This window comes from Lycium ferocissimum, chromosome 9 (assembly GCF_029784015.1).
Source record: "Lycium ferocissimum isolate CSIRO_LF1 chromosome 9, AGI_CSIRO_Lferr_CH_V1, whole genome shotgun sequence".
NCBI classification, from domain to species: domain Eukaryota; kingdom Viridiplantae; phylum Streptophyta; class Magnoliopsida; order Solanales; family Solanaceae; genus Lycium; species Lycium ferocissimum.
In genome coordinates, this window is record NC_081350.1 from 3,400,646 (window position 1) to 3,425,312 (window position 24,667).

At 40.0% G+C, this 24,667-nt stretch overlaps 1 protein-coding gene across 1 annotated transcript; it reads right to left on the bottom strand.

Moving 5' to 3' along the window:
* Positions 1-10,432: 10,432 nt before the first annotated feature.
* LOC132031527 (probable polygalacturonase At3g15720) lies at positions 10,433-17,432 on the bottom strand. The gene is made up of 8 exons (XM_059421525.1): positions 17,416-17,432; positions 17,261-17,324; positions 16,769-16,858; positions 15,989-16,054; positions 13,954-14,161; positions 13,725-13,806; positions 13,499-13,606; positions 10,433-10,505 (listed from the first exon to the last, which is right to left on the bottom strand). Exons 1-8 carry the CDS (start codon positions 17,430-17,432, stop codon positions 10,433-10,435), a joined length of 708 nt encoding a protein of 235 aa, XP_059277508.1.
* Positions 17,433-24,667: the final 7,235 nt, after the last annotated feature.

The following is a 24,667-nucleotide window of genomic DNA, read 5'->3' on the forward strand; positions in this document are numbered from 1 at the left end:
AGAACATTCATTAAATCCACTTTTATCTTCCATAACTAAGGAACTAATAAGGAAAGAGAAATTCTAAGATGATTAGGAATAAGGAATTGGTAAGGAGATTAGCAAGACTTACCACTAAGAGTTTTCCCAAAGAATCTCCTAGAATAGTTCTCAAGAGCTCAATTTTCGTAATGCTGATAAATGATAGACTAAGGGCTTTTTAATACACACTTAATGAAATAACAGGCCCGATCCCGCTATGGCTGCATCAGGCCATCACGGCGCCACAACCTTGGCGTCCTCTTAGACCGTCGGGACAGTCTGGGCAAAATAGGCTTGAAGCGCCCCGGCTATCCCACCGCTACAGCGGTGCCGCTGGGATGGCACTGGTACTTCTTTGGCGGACACCAAGTACCAGATACCAATTTTTTTTTCAAGTTCCAACCGAAATCCCTACCAACTCCTGAGGCCATCTGCTCACAAACCATATACACAGACCCGCATAAAAAGATGCAACGGACGCACTCGTGGCCTCAAAATTTTCAACGGAGGTCTCGTTGACCGAGTCAACCCCCGATACCTCATTTCCAACTTCCCAACCCAAGTCCTAAAATGCATTTGAGTTCATTGGGAACCAAACCACATATACACACAAGTTCTAAATGACCATCCGGACCTCTCGGAATGACGAATTTTTCAAAAAGGTCTGTTTTTGCCCAAAAGTCAACTTTTTCTCGCTTAAGCCCAAATTTCTTAAAAAGTTGCCCGAATCAAATCTAGACACCTCGAGAAACGTGTCAAAGGTCTCCTCGGGTGAAAAGTGAGCTAACAAAGCTCGAGAAAGGGTCAAAAGGGCCGAAAATGTAATAACGACGGTCATTACAAATCTTCAATGCAAAAACCACCGCTGCCAACTCCAAGTCATGAGTAGGATAGTTCTTCTCATAAACCTTTAGCTGCCTGGATGCATAGGAAATCACCTTCATTTCCTACATCAAAACAACACCCAAACTAGAACGAGAAGCATCACAATAAACCACATAGTCCTTGCCTCCACGGGAAAAGATAGAATAGGAGCTGTAGTCAATAAGGTCTTGAGCTTTTAGAAGCTCTCCTCACACTCATTGGACCACTGAAAAGTACCTCCTTCTGAGTCAATCGGGTCAAATGCGAAGTAATGGAAGCAAACCCTTTCACGAACCGACGGTAATAACTAGCTAACCCCATGAAACTGTGGATCTCCGTCACGACGTAGGCCCAGCCCTATCACTCACTGCCTCAATTTTCTTCGAATCCACCATAATCCCTTCCTTCGAAACCACATGTCCCAACAAGGACACAGACATAAGACAAAACTCACACTTAGAGAACTTGGCAGACAACTCCCTGTCTCTCAGCAATCCAAGAACAACCATCAAGTGTTTTTCATGATCTTCCCTACTCTTTGAATAAACCAGGATGTCATCAATGAACACTATTACAAAAGAGTCCAAGTATGGCTTAAAGATGCCATTCATCAAATCCATACAAGCAGCTGGGGTGTTTGTAAGCTCGAAAGACATAACCAGAAACTCATAATTCCCATACCTAGTCCGGAAAGCAGCCTTAGGAATATCCCTTGCCTAAATTTTCAACTAATGATACCCCGACCTCAAGTCAATTTTCGAAAACACAGAAGCATTCTGTAGCTGGTCAAACAGATCATTAATACGAGGTATGAAGTATTTATTTCGGATGGTGATTTTATTTAACTGGCAGTAATCAATGCACGTTCACATAGTCCCATTTTTTTTTCACAAACAGAACACGAGCGCCCCACCGGGAGACACTCGGACGAATGAAACCCTTACTAAGAAGATCCTGAAGTTATTCTTTTAATTCTCTCAACTCTGCTGGTGACATCAGATAGGGCGGAATAGAAACAGGACGGGTACCTGGCTCTAATTCAATGCAAAAATCAATGTCAAGATCCGGTGGCATGCTTGGCAAGTATGCGGGAAACACCTCCGCAAAATTATGTACCACAGGAACTGATTCAAGAGATGGACCGTCAACACTGGTATCACGATTATGTGACAAATAAGCCAAACACCGTCGGTCCACTAGCTTCTTTACACAAATAAAGGAAATTATTTTCTTTGGAGAGGGACAAAGTTTACCCTTCCACTCAAGTTAAGGCACCCCGGGCATAGCTAAGGTGACTGTCTTGGCATGACAGTCCATAATTTCATGATAAGGAGCTAGCCAACTCATACCCAAGATGAAATCAAAATCTATCATGTCTAAAATCACTAGGTCAAGCCAGGTGTCATACCCTATAAGTGTGATAGTACGAGATCGAAAAACTCTATCTATGATAACGTAAATTTCCAACTGGAGCAGATACGTATATAGGGGCTTCAAATCAATCATAGACCTATTCAAGACCTATAGAGAAATATGTAGACACATAAGACAATGTGGAACCTAGGTCAAACAATACAGAAACCATCCGTTGACTATCGAGTCGTTACTCCGTAATAACACATCCGAGCCCTCGCCTTCGCCGCTAGGAAAGGCATAGCAATGAACCTGTCCGTCGGTAGCCTACGAACCATTGCGATCAACCTGCCCTGTCTGAGCTCCACCCCTGCAGGGCTGATGACCACCTCTACCACACCGGAACCCGCCATAACTTGGCATCACCCAAGAGCTGGAATGTCACGAACTCAACACCATATTTCTCCACTACCCCTATCTTATAGAGCCTCTCATGGTTATCCATAATGAACTCGTAAGCGTCCTCCACCTCAGTGCCGAAGAACTCTGGAGGCTTCATCTTAGTGAACCTCTAAAACAAATCATGCTCATCCCCGGTCAACACCGGACCTCCCACTGGTCTAGGAAATACCTCCAATCCTGGAGCCTCATCCAAATGAGGAGCCACAGCTGCAGCATGCTGTAACCCCAGAGCACGAACTCCGCCCAAAGCTGGATCACCCACTCTGGCACCCTGTGCACCTGGAACAGCTGGTAACACACCTGCCTCTGTCAAACCATTCAGCAGGTTCAACACTCGGACCATCACATTTGATAACACTGGAGGAGCTATCATATCTGGCTGTGCCGGTACTGCTGCAAACTCTGCCGCCTCGTCTGGAACAACCTGAGGCTCAAGGGACTCAACGCGTTACTGACCCACAGCAGGAGCCCCACCCCTAGCAGGTGCCACTGCTCCCCTGCCTCTACCACGGCCACGGCCTCGAGCTTGGCGTCCTTCACAAACTGTGGCCCCAACGGCCTCTCCTTCGCTACGAGGTGCGACGCCTCTCCTCCACCGCGAGGTCCGACCACAGCGGCCGATGCAGGTACCTCATTAGCTGCTGCTGCCGTATGAGTCCTCACCATTAGTGAGATAATAGAAGCAAAAGTCAGATACCAAATGCTTAGTAGTGCCATAAATAAATAAAATCTGCGGAAGTCTAACTATTACAATCCCAAAATCATAAAGTCATTGTACAAGGACTCTAAAACATAACTGTCTAAAGAATGAATAACTGTCTAAAAATAACATATATACCTGAAATGAAATAGACATCTAAAATAGTAAAGATCTTCAGGCGGTCTGGCATGGAGCTCACCCTCGAATCTAGCGAAAACTAGCCTCACTCTAAATATAAAGTCTCTTAGATGTGTTTGGATCACAACATGCACTCAAAAGAATGCAGCAAGGTAGTATCAGTACAAGCACTATGTATTGGTAGATATCATAGGCCGACTAAGATTAGTATCATGCATACAATCACAAAATCAATAAGATAGACAGATAGGCACAACAACAAATAACTTAAAATAAATAATGGACAGAAATCATCCAATACCGAAATATCAGCCAACATAAGGATAAGGTAAATCCACACAAGTAGAAATCAACTAGAGTAACTCAACCCATGTAATCACCAAACACAATCATAAATCACAAATTTTCTCAACTTCCACATATCAGTACGCACATGCTAAATGGTAGTGTTTGACCTATTAGCCAGGACCTGCAGCGGACCCATGGTTTCCATGTATCACTCGCTCCGAAAATAACCTCGGATCACGAGCCTATAATTAGGCCACATCCCACCCCCTATCAAATGTGCCTACTTATAATATCTTTCTCATCACAATGTATTATCGTTCCACAATCATTAAGGAATCTGAACAATCAATAAATCAATATCAGGGAACATAAGTCACCATGTCACAAGTCATATAAAGACTCAGGAATCAATTTATCAATAACATGAATAAGGGATTTCACCAAGTCAACGAGAAGAGTATTTACGAACTCCTTCTTTAACTTTTCATATCAGTTCATCATATAATTAAACAATCAATATCAAACTGCAGGAATTACCAACACTTTATGTCCGAAGCCGTAATCATGCTTCTCCTATGAATTTCGTATCACATACAATCAACTAATAAAAGTTTAACTCAAGTAAACCGTAACCTACCTCAAAGCTGAACTGTAATAAAGCAGTCACTCCGCAATAGCTTTCCCCTTTCGCAAAGCTTCCGCACATTCAAAGTCTTGAAATATAGTGCTATATGAGTATTCAAATCATCTAAACAAATAATACAATAATTGAGGAAAATAACCCAACTACATTCTACCCTTTTCAATTGGGTGAACTACCATTAAGCTTGAATTCATAATAAATCAACCCCAAACTATCATACTATTCCCATTCATAAGTATTATAATCAATTCGACCCTTTTACAAGCAGTTTTTGTGCTAAAGTTATCATCTTTACGAAACCCTAGGTCTCATTCAACAAGTTCCACAATTAATAGACGAGTTCTCATCCTAGGAAGTGATAATCTATACTTCTAGATAGTTAAACAGCAACTAAATCAATAACACATTCATTAATCAAGGGTTTCTTAAGTTCTACGTTTGTAGCCTTTTCATTCACCATTAACGAACCTTTAACTAATCACGAATCTAAATGATGATGGAATTAACAAAGTCAAGGGTTGAGACTTACCTTTCAAGAGTACTCTAGCCCTAGCTTTAGAATTTCGCCACAACAGTTTCTTGGAAACTATTTTGGGTGTTGTGGGAATGGGTTCGGAATAAAGAATATAAAACGCGGATTCTGCCTCGTGTCGACTGCTACAGCTGTCAAAGCCTCGCCGCAGCAGTCTCGTAATAGCCAGAAAGCTCCCGTTATAGTAGACCTCATTAATATCCCGCTTCCCCGCAACGGCGACCCTTTTCTCACTGCGACAGACCCACTATCGAGGCCCATTACCCGCTGCAGCGGTTCATTTTAACTAGTAGCTTGGATTTTTGCACCAGTTTTCACCCAAAAATTCCAATACCAATCCAAGGTCCTATAGACGCTAAAATAACATGCACAGATACAGAAAAACACACTATGGACTCACTCGCGGCCTCAAAATTCCTGACAGAGGTCTAATTTTTTAAGCCATCCCCCATAAAAGGTTACAATAGAATATCGTGCGTCTCACGATAATAACATAAAGAAATGCGAAAGTAATGAAAATCCAACCCCGGTATCTGGTCTGATCATGCAAGAGCTCTACCAAATACTACAATTTTGAATAATACATAAGTCTCAAATGATATCTCCAATAGAAATAAGACATGATAAATTAGAAGAGTCTTCAGGAAGCGATCTCTATCATGCTCACCCTGAATAGACTATGCAACAACCTCGATAATCAGCCACAAGGGGTAGAAGTAGATCCTACATGGTACTCAGCATTCCAAAAAGATTACTGACAAGCGTAGGTGCAACGTACAACAAGTATTGGTAGATATCATAGGCAGACTAAGACTAGCTAACGTATATAAAGACAATAAAACAAGAAAACAAGTAAACACTAGAGTACAAGTCACCAATATCCAAGTATCAACGAAGAAAGTCTCAGTCTAGATTATAGTAACTAGGCCCAATTGTGCCAAGTTCCAAGAGTACAATTCGAGAACACCTCATAACCATAGCATAAAGTCCCAATTCAGCCAAACACAAGTATCCAATCACAATCCAAACCACACATAACCAAGAGATACAATCCGATGCAATAATGTATGACGTATGAATGCTTTGCATTTGCTCGTACACATGTACCTGATGATGGAACATCACATCATTGGCAGCACAACCCATGGGGGACCCGCAAAGTGCATGAACTAGTCACTCCGCAGACAGCTTAGAGATGACTCAATATCTAATATGTCTCGGAAGATAAGTGTTCCATATCTATCACCCCACAGACAGCCCATAGATGACTCGATATCTAATATGTCCCAGGTAACGGTCACTTCGCACACAGCGCCGAGATGACTCGTATCAATATGTCTCAAGTATCTATATTTCCTTCTCATTTTCCATCATCAGTACCATATCAAGGCAATATCAATATATCATGGAAATGAGTATGAATACAATACAAATGTAATATCAATAAGCCAATTCAATCCCAAACAGTATCGCACATAGGCACACAAATAACATCATCAATAAGGCTACACAATATGCCACAACAGGTTTACAATCCTTATCTCAATAACAACGAAGTAAGATACCACAATATCATAATCAGGATATATAACTAATCACAAATATCCAATATCTCAACGTGGCGATGAGCCAACAAGTACATAGAACAAATAGGACAACAAAGATACAGGTGGCTAGCCCCCAAATCATACAACAGGGCCGTACCTAAGGCAATATTCATCCCAACTTCATACCCAAAGGCTTACATGCATTCTTCGACTATATCATCTAAACATATGCTTCGCTAATCGAAGTCTCACTATAAGTTAAACTATAACCTACCTGGAAAGCCGAACAACAAATTTCCAATAGTCAAACCTTATTCTTTCCCTTCCTTTGTGCTCAAAGTAATGAAAGTCTAGTCATATTTGAGTATGGAATTCGAATCAAGAAGAATCGTCATTCAAACCTTACTTCTATTCAAGACCCAAATCCCAACCTATGGAATGGGGTTTATGAACTAGAAAGAGAAAATTAAGGATCTACAAGTCTCAACATGAAATTAATACTCTAGGTGATTAATTTCCATCAATTATAAGCTAGAAGAACTCATGAATTACCCAAATTCAGATTCTAGGCAAAACCCCCAATTTGGGTTTAAACCCTAACGCCCAGTTCCATAAATTAGCCATTAATTAGGAAGGAATCATGCAATAATAGTTTTTAATCATCAATTCCATGATAAATGAAGCTTACCTAATCAATAATTAAAGGTTTTATAGTCTAGAGCAAAGACCCCATAAAATCTTATTTTAATTCTCAAGTCCTTAATGAAACTAGCATGATTTTGAGATTTCCTCTGATGATTAATGGAATATGGAATAACAATAATGATTGAAGGAATTATCACAATGATTTGCCCCCAAGAAATGCCTTGAAATGCTCCCAATAGCTCTATTTTCGGAGTGGTATTGACTGAAAGACTTAGGGCTTTTAACACATATTTAATGAACTCAATTGCCCGTCACCCATTTCTGTGCTCACTCTTAATGAAACCGTTTCAAATACCTACAGCTAAACAAAAGCATTTCCAAACAATAGAGGCAATTTTACTACATAAAAATATGATCAATGGACTCCGCAGACGAGTTTGCCACAGCCCCAGCATTTTGATGGAATGTTATAGCCTGTATTAGGCAATCATCAGTTGGAAGCTTTGAACGTCATAAGAAACACATAAAGAAAGAAACTTTTGAAGACATCTCTTTAACCAAATAGCATATTTATATTTAGATAGTTGAACACTTTTCTAATGTAAATTTTTCCAAGCAGAGGTGAGATAAAATTTACCCGACGGACAAGGAGTCCATATGGGTTAAACGGTATCATCAAGATCAATAAATATAGGCTGTGTAGCTACAGCTTGAAGTAGGTATTATTTAAGCAAATAATCATCACTGGAGGTGCTGCTGCAAACTCTACCGCCTAGTCTGGAACAATCTGAGGCTCAGGGGACCTAGCACGTTGCTGACCCGTAGCAGGAGCCCCACCTCTGCCAGGTGCTGCTGCTCCGCTGCCTCTACCATGATCACGGACTCACGCCTGGCTTCCTCCACAAACTGTGGCCCCAGTAGCCTCTCCTAGACTACGAGTTGCGACGCCTCTCCTCCACCGTGAGGTCCGACCCCAGCGGCCGACGCGGGTACCTCATTAGCTGCTGCTGCCGTATGAGTCCTCACCATCAGTGAGATAATAGAAGGAAAAGTTAGATACCAATTTGAATCATCCATATACCAATTTGAATCATCCATATACCAATTTGAATCAAGTAGCACGAAAGAAAGAAAGAAATTGATTTTTTTGAGTGTCCCACTGCCTCTCGAAGATAAGTACAGATGTCTCCGTACCGATCCGAAAGACTCTACTAGACATGTCTATGTACAATGAGATCGACAAAAGTAAAGCTCTAATACCAACTTTATCACTACCCAAACAGCCGTGAGTGGCACCCACACAAATTCGCTAGCGGGTGAACCATCTACTTAACCAACCATCCAAACGATTACCATATTACTTAGCCAATTTTAAAACATTCAAGGATATACTAGATATAAAAAACTCCAAACACCTAGTCATGCCATAAATAAATAAAATCTGCGGAAGTCTAAGTATTACAACCCCAATATCATAAAGTCATCGTACAAGGACTCTAAAACATAACTGTCTAAAAATAACATATATACCTGAAATGAAATAGACATCTAAAATAGGAAAGATTTTTAGGCGGCCTGGCATGGATGAGAGCTCACACTTAAATCTAGCGAGCCTCACTCTAAATATAAAGTCTCTTAGATGTCTTTGGATCACAATATGCACTCAAAAGAATGTAGCAAGGTAGTATCAGTACAAGTACTATGTATTGGTAGATATCATAGGCCGACTAAGATTAGTATCATGCGTACAATCACAAAATCAATAAGATAGAAAGATAGGCACAACAACAAATAACTTAAAAAAACTATGGACAGAAATCATCCAACACCGAAATATCAGCTAACACAGGGATAAGGTAAATCCACACAAGTAGAAATCAACTAGAGTAACTCAAACCATGTAATCACCAAAAACGATCATAAATCACAAATTATCTTAACTCTCACATATCCGTACGCATAGGCTAAATGGTAGTGTTTGACCTATTGGCTAGGACCTGCAGCGGACCCATGGTGTCTATGTATCACTCGCTCCGAAATTGACGTCGGATCACGAGCCCATAATTAGGCCACATCCTCACCCTCGTCAAATGTGCCTACTTAAAATATCTTTCTCATCACAATATATTTTCGTTCCACAATCATTAAGGAATCTGAACAATTAATAAATCAATATCAGGGAACATAAGTCACTATGTCACAAGTCATATAAAGACTCAAGAATCAATTCATCAATAACATGAATAAGGGATTTCACCAAGTCAACAAGAAGAGTATTTACGAACTTCTTCTTTATCATTTCATATTAGTTCATCACATAATTAAATAATCAATATCAAACTGCAGGAATTACTAACCACACTTTATGTTCGAAGCCGTAATCATGCTTCTCCTATCAATTTCGTATCACATACAATCAACTAATCAAAGTTTAACTCAGTCACTCCGCAATAGCTTTCCCCTTTCGCAAAGCTTCTACACGTTTAAAGTCTAGAAATATAGCGCTATATGAGTATTCAAATCATCTACTCAAATAATACAACAATTGGGGAAAATAACCCAATTACATTCTACCCTTTTCAATTGGGTGAACTACCATTAAGCGTGAATTCATCATAAATCAACCCCAAACTATCATACTATTCCTATTCATAAGTATTATTATCAATTCAACCCCTTTACAAGCAGTTTTTGTGCTAAAGTTATCATCTTTATGAAACCCTAGGTCTCATTCAACAAGTTCCACAATTAATAGACAAGTTCTCATCCTAGGAAGTGATAATCTATACTTCTAGGTAATTAAAAAGCAGTTAAATCAACAACACATTAATTAATCAAGCCTTTCTTAAGTTCTTGGTTTGTAGCCTTTTCATTCACCATTAACGAACCTTTAACTAATCCTGGAATCTAACATGATGATGGAATTAACAAAGTCAAGGGTTGAGACTTACCTTTCAAGAGTACTCTAGCCCTAGCCTTAGAATTTGGCCACAAGAGTTTCTTGGAAACTATTTTGGGTGTTATGGGGGGAATGGGTTCGGAATAAAGAATATAAAACGCGAATTCTACCTCGTGTCGAATGCTACAGCGGTCAAAGCCTTGCCGCAACGGTCTCGCAATAGAGGGAAAGCTCCCGTTATGGTGGACCTCATTAATGTCTCGCTTCTCCGTGATGGCGACCCTTTTCTCACTGCGACGGACCCACTACCGAGGCCCATCACCCGCTGCAACGGTTCATTTTAACCAGTAGCTAGGATTTTTGCACCAGTTTTCACCTGAAAATTCCAATACCAATCCAAGGCCCTACAGACGCTAAAAAAACATGCACAGATACAGAAAAACACACTATGGACTCACCCGCGGCCTCGAAATTTCCAACGGAGGTCTAATTTTGTAAGCTATCACCCATAAATGGTTACAATAGAATAACGTAAGTCTCACGATAATAACATAAAGAAATGCAAAAGTAATGAAAATCCAACCCTGGTATCTGGTCTGGTCATAGAAGAGCTCTACCAAATAGTACAAGTCTGAATAATACATAAGTCTCAAATGATATCTCCAATAGAAATAAGACATGATAAATTAGAAGAGTCTTCAGGCAGCGATCTCTATCATGCTCACCCTGAATAGACTCTGCAACAACCTCGATAATCAGCCACAAGGGGTAAAAGTAGATCCTACATGGTACTCTGCATTAAAAAAAGAATATAGCAAGTGTAGGTTTGTACAAACAACAAGTATTGGTAGATATCATAGGCAGACTAAGACTAGCTAACGTATATAAAGACAATAAAACAAGAAAACAAGTAAACAATAGAGTACAAGTCACCAATATCCAAGTATCAATGAAGAAAATCTCAGCCTAGGTTATAGCATCTAAACCCAATTCTGCCAAGTTCCAAGAGTACAATCCGAGAACACCTCATAACCATAGCATAAAGTCCCAATTCAGCCAAACACAAGTATCCAATCACAATCCAAACCACACATAACCAAGAGATACAATCCAATGCAATAATGTATGACGTATGAATGCTATGCAATTGCTCGTACACATGTACTCTAATGATGGAACATCACATCATTGGCAGCATAACCCATCGGGGACCCGCGAAGTGCATGAACTAGTCACTCCGCACACAGCTCAGAGATGACTCAATATCCAATATGTCTCAGAAGATAAGTGTTCCATATCTATCACCCCATACACAGCCCAAAGATGACTCAATATCTAATATGTCCCAGGTAACGGTCACTTCGCACACAGCGCAGAGATGACTCGTATTAATATGTCTCAAGCATCTGTATTTCCTTCTCGTTTTCCATCATCAGTACCATATCAAGGCAATGTCAATACATCATGGAAATGAGTATGAATACAATGCAAAGTAATATCAATAAACCAAGTCAATCCCAAATAGTATCGCACATAGGCACATAAGTAACATCATCAATAAGGCTACACCATATGCCGCAACAGATTCACTATCCTTATCTCAATAACAACAAAGTAAGATACCACAATATCATAATCACGATATATGAATAATCACAAATATCCAATATCTCAACGTGGTGACGAGATAACAAGTACATAGAACAAATAGGACAACAAAGATACGGGTGGCTAGTCGCCAAATCATACAACAGGGCCGTATCTAAGGCAATATTCATCTCAACTTCATACCTGAAGGCTGACATGCATTCTCCGACTATATCATCTCAACATATGCTTCGCTAATCGAAGTCTCACCATAAGTTAAACTATAACCTACCTGGAAAGTCGAACAACAAATTTCAAATAGTCAAACCTTAGTATTTCCCTTCCTTTGTGCTCAAAGTAATGAAAGTATAGTCATATTTGAATATGGAATTCGAATCAAGAATCATCATCATTCAAACCTTACTTCTATTCAAGACCCAAATCCCAACCTATAAAATGCGGTTTATGAACTAGAAAGAGAAAATTAAGGATCTACAAGTCTCAACATGAAATTAATACTCTAGGTGATTAATTTCCATCAATTACAAGCTAGAAGAACTCATGAATTACCCAAATTCGGATTTTAGGCAAAACCCCCAATTTTGGGGATAAACCCTAACGCCCAATTCCATAAATTAGCCATTAATTAGGAAGGAATCATGCAATAATATTTTCTAAACATCAATTCTGCGCTAAATGAAGCTAACCTAATCAATAATTAAAGGTTTTATAGTCTAGAGCAAAGAACCCATAAAATCCTATTTTAATCCTTAAGTTCTTAATGAAACTAGCATGATTTTGAGATTTCCTATGATGATTAATGGAATATGGAATAACAATGAAGATGGAAAGACTTACCACAATGATTTTTCCCCAAGAAATGCCTTGAAATGCTCCCAATAGCTCTATTTTTGGAGTGGTATTGACTGAAAGACTTAGGGCTTTTAACACATCTTTAATGAACTCAATTGCCCGTCACCCGTTTCTGTGCTCACTCTTAATGAAACCGTTTCAATTACCTACAACTAAACAAAAGCATTTCCAAACAATAGAGGCAATTGTACTGCACAAAAATATGATCAATGGACTCCGCAGACGAGTTTGCCACAGCCCAGTATTTTGATGGAATGTTATAGCCTGTTTTCATTAAGGAATCATCAGTTGGAAGCTTAGAACGTCATAAGCAACACATAAAGAAAGAAATTTTTGAAGACATTCCTTTAACCAAATATCATATTTATATTCAGATAGTTGAACACTTTTTTTAACGTAAATTTTTCCAAGCAGAGGAGAGATAAAATTTACCCGATGGAGAAGGAGTCCATATGGGTCAAACGGTATCATCAGGATTAATAAATATAGGCTGTGTAGCTACAGCTTGAAGTAGGTATTACTTAAGCAATTAATCATCACAATATCCATCTTAAGAAGATTGCAACATTAAGTGGAGTGTGAAAAACATCCTTATGTTGCATCTCAAAAGTATTAATCTAAGGGCCATATTTATCCATTTCATAAAAAAATATAAGTTCATTTTTATAAAGAATTTGAGGTCAATACTTGTTTACCTTAATTCCACAATCATGAGTGCCGTTGCAATAGAATTGTTCTATAATGATGGAATTTTTAACGTTTGTGAGATTGATATTTTAAAAATTTATAAATCTAGAACCATACCACCCTGAAAATGCACCACAAGACATTTTTTAATAAGTGATAGGTTAATGTTGCATTAAATATAAAATGGTGAATTTTATTTTTCCCTCTTTTTTTGGTTTATTAGTAATTGTTTAAAAGTAAAAAAACTCTTTCGACTTACGTGCCAGGTTTTGTTTCTACACCATTTTGTGTTCCTTGGAGGGTACAATGTGCTACATTGATATTGTCCACAGTAGCAAAAGTCCCATTAACTCCTAGGCTTCCTACACTACATTAACAAAGGTGTATAAATTAAAAAGTATTTTTTCAAGCCAATAGTGTGCAATGAAAGAAAACTGAAGCAAAAGAAAAACTATAAAGGGGAAATGAAATTTATTAAGTGTTACCTTATACCACGTCTCGATCCACATGAAATACCAGTAATCTTGATATTACAACCTCCCAAATTGATCACAATACAATCATCACCTATTCGCACATACTTTTTGTTCAAGAATTAATCAACTTAAATCTTACCCAAATTAAAGAATAAAACAAAAGTACACCCTTAAGATATTGCTAACAATTTAAGGAAGCGATTTTTAAAATTAAAATGTTATAATATAGGAAAATTACTTCTTTGAATGGTGGAATCCAAAATGTGAACTTGATGAGAAGTAGAGATGTCAATACCATCAGTGTTGGGACTATCTTCAAGTGCACTTACAGTGATATGGGAGATAGTTACCTTTTTGCTAAATGTGATGCTAATATGATTTCTTGGACTATCAACAAGGTTCACTCCATTAAATTGAAGATCGTTGCAAAAATTAAAGTGTATCACCTACAATTGTCAGTACACCATGAATATAATTAGTATTTCTTTAGATAATATGTGGTCGAAGTAAAAAAAATGAGTGTTAGTTGAAAAAAGTATTTGGAAGTTGAAGGTCTTGACATGAATTTTACATTTAAAGAAAATCTGAAGCTTGTGAGTGAAAATAATTATTTCACGAGAAAATATTTTATTAGTATATGAAATGTTGAAACATTATTTATAATTAATTAACCGCCTCAATTATCAATAAGGGAAAAATATAAAAATCGAACTTCGACAGAAGTAACTAGAGGTGAGCTAAATCATGTGAGCAGTGATCATTTTCAATAATTAAGCAAGGGTTTAAGAAATTGGTCAACCATGATATCCACAGTATAACCTTACAACTTGAAAAAATAAAAATAAACTCACCGTTGGCCTATCGCAATTCCCATTGACCTAGTAGAACGCAAAAAAGAAAATAAATGTCAAATTCCTTAATATATTTAACTTAAGAACTCTTTTGTTCTCTGTTTTTCTTCTCGTAATAATTAGCACTATCATTATTCGATATCAACTATGAAAAGATACTAGAATACAGATTCTTGATATTTTACAATTTGAAACGTGGCCTCTTAATCAATAGATTGTCGTTGTAATATATGAAAATTTTCACCAGTTGTTCCTTTTTTCACATTTATTTAGTAAATGACCCTCTTTTTATTTTTCTTAGAACTTGTACAATTTTTAGACCACGATCTAAAGAATCCATTTTGAGCAAACTGAAAATCGTATGAGAAAATAGTATACCATGGTCTAAAATTCTATATCTACACATATTTAATAAAAGGAATAAAATTTAAATGATCGTCCAAGAAAAGAACATTTGTGTAAATCAGTCTGTAATACTTGGAATAAAACAACCTTATGAAGAGGATTGCGATGTTCCACCAGGAAGCACCTTGGCCATTAATGTATCTAGTGCCGTGGATGGTGAGACCAGATACGCCACTGAAATAAAGGCAACTATTATTTTCACACCCTACCCATTTGGTTTAATTTGTGTATGCCGTTATATTACCTTCAACTTGTTAAAAAAATTGAAACAACATTATTACATTATTTAGTTTAGAAAATAATTATATCAGTTTGATCTCTCACCAATACCTTTCAAAAGAATATTAAAATAAATTAACCCCCACTACTTGTAAGAAAATTTATTTCTCCCATTTGTTCAATTTTAGTTTTTCCTAGAATATCTTTAAAAAATTCAAGCTTTTCCTAAAAAACCAAAACAACCAATTTTTTTTTTTTTTTTGAGAATTTAACTTTTGTAATGACCTACCTAGTCGTTATTTAATACTTCGCGAACCCGTACTCAATCTAGGCCTACAATCTTAAATAGTAAGCCCCATGGGGTGTTTAAATGACTAATAGTGGAAAAAATCAGTTTCGAAAAGAGTTAAAAATCGTGGGTCGGGGCAGAAGTTGGTCCGCTGCAGCGGTGTCACCACCCAACCCGCCTTGACTGGCACCCACACTAACTCCTAGTGAGCGAACCAACACATAAGTCATATATTCATTCAAGTCCATTTTTATACTAGCAAATTTAATCAATTATTGCTCATTCAAGAACAAGATAATCAGAATAAATCATGCCATAAAAATAATGAAATAAATGCGGAAGTTCTAACTATTACAAATCCCTAAAATTCGAAAGTCACCGTACAAGGACTCTGATCTAAAACATTTCTAAGGAATGAAGTCTGTCTAACAAATAACCACAATGTCTGGAATAGAAATCGACATTAAAAAAGAAGATCTTCGGGCGGCCTGGCATGGATAGAAGCTCACCCTCAATCTGTTAGCAACGGCCTCAATGTTAGATATAAGGACGGTTAGCAGTCTCTGGATCACAATCTGCACTCAAAAGAATGCAGCAAGGTAGTATCAGTACAAACACTATGTACTGGTAGATATCATAGGCCGACTAAGATTAGTATCATGCATATATCATAAATTCAATAAAATAGACAAGTTAGCCAACTACACGAAATCAACAATCCACAATAGGTCAAACAATATTAAACACGAGTCAAATCATCCAAAGATATCACGAATCACATCAGCAGAAACTACACACGGGAACAAGTCCATCAACAATAACCTCATACTCACTGTACCCACATACTAACTGATGTCATTGCTTAGTAGTCACGACCTACAGGGGACCCATGGTGTCCATGTATCACTCGTTCCGGATACTCATCGAACCCGAGCCATAAACCCACCGCTCCGAAAAGAACCTCGGACGCGTTTCACGTCAATGTATCACTCATTTTCGGAACGAACATCGGACCACGAGCCCATAATCTAGGTCACTTCTGTGTGTCACGTCCCCAGCTGGCGGATCGTGCTAGCACCTGCCATATTAGTAACTAGTAGGCAAACCCTGACCAACCACCCAAATACTTATCCATTTTATAATAAGCACTTTCTTAAAACTCACAAGATTGAAATAAAAACTTCATACAGACTCTGTTTTAAATACAATAAAACTGAAAAGAATTTCCCAGAATCTAGTCTAGACAGGTACAAGAGCTCCTACTACACAAGAAAGACAAAATAAATGACCCAGCCATTTCCTGGAGTGAGATAAGTGAGGCTGTAGGAGAATGCCTGGAAATCCACACGAAGAAACTTCAACATAAACCTGCAACATACCTACACCCCAAAAAGGGATGCAGTATGAGTAGTATCAGTACACCACACGTAATTTTAAGCATCATAGGTCGACTAAGCTTAGTTCACGCAACACAATATAAAGTCAATAAGATAAACAGATAAGTCAAAGGCTCTCGGGATTCTCAATATAGATTCCTTTACTATCACTCTCTTGCCTCTCCAGTCCAGCTATTCACTTCTTTTATTCCCAAGAACTACATGTTTTCTAATTAATCATAACAGTTCCCTTCCTTTCATCCAACTTATTATATCTAGTCTCCACGTTCACCCTACCTTCTAATTCTTACCTTTGATCCATAGATTTTATCCACTCAATTTACTTACTGCGATGTGATGCACCCAGGGAAAGACTTACCATCTGTAATCCGCTACTATACTTACCCTTATAATAGCCACCACCCTACACAATCTCAACGAAATCATAGAAGATGTACGAGTAACATAACTGAATAGCAGTACACACAAGCAAAACATAGAAATATGAGATGTATTGCAAAGCAAAATGCGATGTAAGGGCCCAACCACGCTATACATACATGCTAACTGATGTCATTGCTCAGTAGTCATGACCTACAGGGGACCCATGGTGTCCATTTACCACTCGATCCGGATACTCATCGGACCCGAGCCACAAATCCTCTGCTCTGGAAAGAACCTCGGACGCGGATCCATATCATATTAATTTTCCATATTCAACCCAAACGACTATATAACCAGGTAACGCAACTGCCCCCTACCTAGTCTTTCCGGTTTCATGTATTTCCTCATAACACATGCAATGCAATGCAATGATGCAATAATTCAAACAAGTCATGAATCGTGCCCTTGATGGGCGTAGTACTAATCACGATTTCCTTCAGTCCTCTCAATACAAACCTCTTGTTACCAAGAATGACAATCATGCGAATATTTCAATATAGCTGGAAATAAAGACGGAAATCAAATACTCCTAGGGATGTATATTCTAAACAACTAAATACCCCCTCCTAGCCATGGTGAATAATCAATTCCCATTCTGTAACACATACCCCTCAATGATGGTAGCACTCAATGCTCAACTAAATATTCATTGTTACCGTAGCTACTATTTACACATAGTTTTCGTTAAGTTTTCAAATATATCCATCCAAACTCCGTGTCCGAAGACCTAATCATGCAATCTCCCGTCAACTCTAAATGTAAATACGATTCACTAATCAAAGTCTAACTCAAGTAAATCATAATCTACCTTGTAGAAGAACAGCCAATTGAATCCCCATGAATTGCTCACCTTCCTAACCTTCATCCGAATCCATGAAAGGTGATAGTCGTAGGGGACGATGTGGAGGAAATAGAAATAGTCTCTTTTCTTGGTGTCAAGGGTTTTTCCTTCTTGTGGACACCTAATAGAAACCTCGGAGAGTCTTTTATTAAAAAGGAGGGTAAAATAAACAAAGCGGCCAAAAAAAGGAGGGTAAAATAAACTAAGCGACCAAAAATGCGGCCATTGCCCCGCTTTGACCGCTGCGGCGCTCGTGTGTACGTTGTGGCGGTCCCTTGACCACTATAGCGGTCCGTTTCCTTCCCTGGGCCCACAATTTCTAATTCTATTCTAAATTAATTTTTTCCACTATTAATCGTTAAAGCACCCCGTAGGGCTTATTATTTACAATCATAGACCTAGATTGGGCATGAGTTCGCAAAGTGTTAAATAACGACCGGACGGGTCATTACACCAGATACCAATTAAACTACCATTCGTCCCCGAACGGTCGTGGGGTGAGGTAATGGTCACACCCCTGGACCTTGCACCATAGGAGGTAGGACTTCGGGGTGTCGTCGTGAGAACGAAAAAATTTCAACATATATGGAAAAACGGTACCACTGCAGTGGTAGATTCACCGCCGCAACAGCCATCGGCTAGAAACAAAATATATGGGGTGAATTCAGTTTACCCCTCCCACTTTCCATTCATCCCCCCATAACTGAAAACTCCACCTCACGAAATTATTTCCCCCATTCAACTACCTAGTCCTCTCACTTTCCTTCCTACTCCCTTTTAACCACCCTACCCCCTTCCATTTGCTAAAACGCAACACAAAATCTGAGAAGAGAGAAAAAAATTCTCTACACCCAAGGTTCACTTTTTCTTGCCAAGCTTGCAGATCTCTCGTTATTTCAAGGTATGTGCTCTCTTTCACTGTCCTATAACTTGTTTAGGGCTTTCTATTTCAAAATTTTCATGCTTGACTTGCTAGATTAAAGAAAATTTTGGTTTCTTTGAATATGGTTTTTGATTTCTTGGGGTGGGAAGTTTCTTTGATCATGGAGGGTTATTTCATCGTTCATATTGTTCTAGCAACACTTTATACTGAAGATCTGCTTATAAAGGGGTAGTTTTGTGTTAGGGTGGGGGTTTTTGTAGTGGTGCAATTTTTGATGTTCCTGCTCCAAATTTTGGAACCCATGGTAGTGGGAAGAGGGTCTTATAGGTTGTAAAAGTCATACATGCTATCATACTACTTGATCCTTGACAAAAATGGGAAAACTATGGTGAAAATTTAGGTTTCCTAAAAGTTGGGTTTGGGAGTTTTTCGGGCTGGGGAAGATGGGTCCACAGCGGCGGACCTTCCATCACTACAGCGGTCCCGCTGTGGAGATGGCTTGGTCCCTGGCAGCGGTCCTTTCCATGGGGAGATGCCCGCTATAGCAGAACTCTTCTCGCTATAGCGACAAGGCAGCACCATGGTGACGCCTGGTCTATTGTAGCGGCCCATTTGTCGCATAGCGGCTCCCCTGCAGTGGTTATTCCATCTCCGCAGCGAAGCTGCTTGAGGCAGAAATGAATTTTCGAGATTTTTACTGATTCATGCATGGTCTATCACTGCTAAAACTTAGTGCCACAAAATTCTAACTCGGTTCTCCCTTTTTTAGGCTAACTCTCTCTCACTCTATTATGACGAATTCACAACAACTGCAAGAACAACAACAATAACAACTACAACAATAACAACAATAAGGACAACAACCACTAGCTCCCCCCGCATACGTTAAGTTCGCCTCCCATGCTTGTAAGAGGCATTACATGGAATAGAAGACTAAGGGACTACACCACGAGCGGGCCTTTATTATAGATCGGGTGGAGGAGCTGGCCCTGGAGTTATATCAGCTTCTACATCACATAGGTTGGGACCCGCTATTCGATGAGCCGGGGAATGTTAACTGCAACTGGGTCAGGGAATTCTACGCTATGCTCCCTACTGTTGACTGGACTACCCCAGAGCTGCAGATTACTATTAGAGGGGTCAACATAAAGGTGGGCGCTGAGGCCCTCAATGCAGTTCAAAGGCTACCCAATCCTTCACAGGCTGTGCTTCGGACTAAGGACCATGAGGGAAACGGGCCGTGGTTGGTACCATGAGGGAAACGGGCCGTGGTTGGTGAGGATGCTGGTGAAGGAGTCAAAGAGGAGGAATTCTACCTAGGGTGTCAACCGTTCGACCATTAAGAGTCGACACTTCACTATTGAGGCTCGGAGATGGCTGAACCTAAGAGTCGACACTTCACTACTGAGGCTCGGAGATGGCTGAACCTCGTTGCCCGACGGGTTCTCCCTTTGAGTAATATTATAGACGTCACTTACCCTGAGGCCCTTGTGGTGGCTTGCATCCTAGATGGCGCGCCCGCGAATGTGGGGATGCAGGCGATCGAGGAGTGGCAAGGTTTTATAGCTAAGGCTGGCCTGAGTTTGTTATTTTCCTCCCTGATTACCCATCTTTGCTGTAATGCTGGGGTGCCTATGGAGCCTAAGGACCGCTATGTGGAGTGTGATGTCATTTTTGACCCACTGAATATCAAGGGAGCACAGGGCAGAGGCAAAATAAAGAGGACTGGCTCGGATGACAGCAATGACGACCATGGCCCACAGGGCGAGAGTGGTCAGTCACAGACCCCGGGTACCCTGGAGCGCATAGAGGTAGATATGGCTGCGGTGAAGGCAGCCATTATGGGGCTTGCATGGCTTTTCATGGAGATTAGGTCGTCTAGCAGTGCTGCTGGTACTGGCTATTTTACTACTGAGCAGATGAAAGGCTATATGGAGGCCACACCAAGATGGGCGAGGCTATGGATGCCTTGCAGGGCGCCTATGGATCATTGGCTTAGGCCCATGTACATCTCCGGGATGACCTAGACAAGGAAAAGAAGAAAATTCGGGCTAGGGACAAGCTGTTCATGAGAATGTGGAAAGGCGTCAAAAGCCTTCTGAAAGCCCTAGTCCCAAAGGAGAAACACCCCAAGGTGACCATCAGGGATGCCCCTCAGTTATCCTTTCTCAGCACGTCCGGGCTTGGCAGCGAGGACTCTAGTGACTCGGAGGATGGTGGTGACGAGGCGACTAGTCGTGGAGTGGCTTAGATATTCCCCCTCCCCTTTTATATCAGCTTAAGTTATCACTTGCCCTGGCAGGGCTTCATGTTCAGACAATTTTCTTATATTTGGTTGTGTTTTGGGATGTTTGGATAATCTTACTTTTGTTTATTTTTTAGTGCGGGTGCCCCGATTTAAGGGTGCTCGTAAGACAATTCCCTTAGTCGGGCGGATGTTTTATGTAAGTATTTGCTTTGGAATCAGTTTCCTCTTGGTTTGTTAGTGAATCATGCAGGTTGGAAAAATAGAGGAGGAAAGGATGGGCTACTGGTCTCCTGGTACTGCTGCGACGGTCACTTGATCGCTGCGGTGGTACCGCTATGGCGATGGAATTCTCACTATAGCGGACCTTTGCAGAAGTTTGGGTCCGCTATAGCAGCTTGACGCTCGCTGTAGCGAGCCCGCTATAGCGGTCCACTCATTGCTGCACCGGTGCTACAGTGCTAGTAGGCAGAAATTTTGCCCACTAGTTCAGGTCGCGTAGGGGCTCGCTCATGTGTATTGGCCTAATGAGTATGAATGTGCCATTAACTTTCCTACCTTTCTAAGATAAACACACAATCTGTAAATCTTACACTATCAAGGAAATTTGCGTTCGTGCACATAATTTGTCACGCCCCAACTCAGAAGTCGTGACGAGTGCCCGATCTCTTCTGATCAAGCACTCCTACTTTCGCACCTGAAACTCACTAAACATTATGGTGGCCCATATATGACTTTTAACTGAATTATACACTTCTGTAATAACAACGTAACCAACTCTGCACCAAGAACTTCAACCAACGTATATATATATGTGCAGTAGGTAGTGGTGCAAGTCGGCTAGGCCACCACATATGTTGTATGACAAAAAAATAAGAGCCAACGAGACTACATAACTTCCTAACTACGTACAACTGTGTTACACCTCAAAAATTTTCACGTCATGTACATTGTGAATAAACTAACATAAGCTCGGAGAGGTCATGGGACCCTTATAAGGTTAATGAATACTCTTAACAAGTGTTAATCAAGCGTCTAAAGGTTCCGGGATTAAGCAAATCGAAGAAAATAAGTTTGTTAAAAGTTTGGAAAAAAAGTTGACAGAATTTTGGGTCAACTTTAGAGGGGTATATCTCCTAGTATATTAGGAGTTTTAAGGTGTTTTCAAAAGCCTAAAATGAATCTCGTCGAGTCAATTCCAACGCAACAAACCGCTCGTCGATACAACATCGGAGTAGAGAATTATGGACGTTACAAGCTAGGCTAATAGAGCAAAAACGCGCGCTACAGTAGCTGCACTGCTACAGTGCCCGAACTGACTTTATCCATCTATAAAAGGGTCAAAACCCCATTTTTTCCCACCAAAAATCAGATCTAAAGGCTCAGCAACATATAAGGTCATTTTGGTCATAAAAAATTGAGGGATTTGAGTGACTTTAGCTAATCAAGTCTCGGGTGGTGCATAGTTGTGACTATAGCATCTTTTTGTGGTGGAATTTGGCGTGGATTCAAGGTGAACATCGGAGATAATGCTGTTTTAATAAGACTAAAGTATGATTCTTTTCTTATTAATGTTGCCTTAGGTTTATTTATGGAGGTAGAGTGATTAAATTAGCGTATAGTTAATTTATCGGTTAACAAATCGGATAAACATCATATGAGATGTCTTATGGAGTATGTTGATGTTAGTGATGATGTTGTTGATGTTGGTATTGTTGTTGTTATTGTTGGTTATTGGTAATTATGATTTTGGGCTAGGGATATAAACAGGGGAGATGCTGCCGAAATTTCGACAGATTCTAGAAAGAGTTAGTTTGAGGGCTTAAGACAGGCCTATAAAGATGAGTCTAGCAATAGTATAAATTTTCTTGAATATAGATTTACGAGCCTGGGAGGCCAACCGTTGAGTAGTTAAAGTTAAGGTGACCAAAAATGTATGTTAAGACTTTCCCTTTCTTTCTTTTTGGCATGATCCTATGATATGAGCGAACAACGAGTAAATGAGGTTCCATATTACTCTACTCTTAGAAGCACTTGGAGTACTTCAGTCTTTGATGTTCCTGTACCCCTCTTACGATTATCCCTTCTGTTCATGGGGCCTTAGTTTTGTATCATGATTATGTTAGTTCACATTTATGCATTGCACTCATTTACATATATGGATATTGACCCGTGACTAGAAGGTGTTATACACGCGTATATTATATGTATGTGGGGCATGGGGAAAGGGCGAGGCATTATATACGCATTACCACCTGTTCAGCTGGTGCAGTGATGATGATTATGATGCCCAAAGGGGCTGCCCGAAGGGGCCTATATGATATATGGATCGGGCCGTACGTTCCTCGGCACTATTCTATTAGATATGGATCGGGTCGTACGTTCCTCAACACTATTATATGAGATATGGATCGGTCCATACGCTCCACGGCACTATGGCCTATGCATATCATACGCCCTCAGAGGCATTTTCAGTAACCAGAGATATACAAATATGTTCAGATAGTCAGACATATAGATGCATTCATAAAGATGTACTCAGTCAGTCAGTTTAGCTTATGATTTTCAGATTTTCTTCATGACTCCTATGTGTATGTTACTCTTCTGCCTTGCATACTCAGTACATTGTCCGTACTGACTTCCCTATTGTTCGGGAGGCTGCGTTCATGCCCACAGGTTCAGATAGCCAAGAAGACAGATCGCATCCTTATGCTGCTCCTTCAGCTGGATGGCAGAGCACTTCTCTCTTGCTGTAGTTACCGTTAAGACCGGATATATGTTTTGATGTATATGGGTAGGGCAGGGGCCCTGTCCCGTCCATAGCATGTCCACTATATCTGTAGAGGCTTATAGACGCTTATATTCAGTCAGACAGTGCGGCCCGCTCAGTACATGTTTGGTTACATAGTTTTATCGTGTAGCCTTGTCTGCTTGTACCCCGGTTCAGTTTAGTGATGCATGTATATATATCTTTTGAGGGCTGTGACCCTCCAGTTTATGATATATATCGGTCGGCGATCATGTTATGAGCGCCATCGGTGGCCCCGAATATGAGCATGAGCGGTATGTTACGTATGTTTTGTGGCATCTAGGAGGTCGGCTTTCGGGTATCCGTCGTAGCCCTCCGGTTGGGGCACGCGACAAAAGTGGTATCGAACGGTTTGTCCCTAGGGTTGTCTATGAGCCGTATCCAGCAGAGTCTTGTCTATGGGTGTGTCATGCACCACACTTATAGGCAGGAGGCTGTAGGATATTTAGGATGGTCATCTTTCTTTTTTATCATAGATCGTGCAGTATAGCCAATGATAGGAAAGCTCGTTCTTCGAACGATTTTTGTTAAATTGCAGGATTGTATTGGAGAAGAGGACAAGTTCAGTTAATGGGAGCATAAGTAAGGCT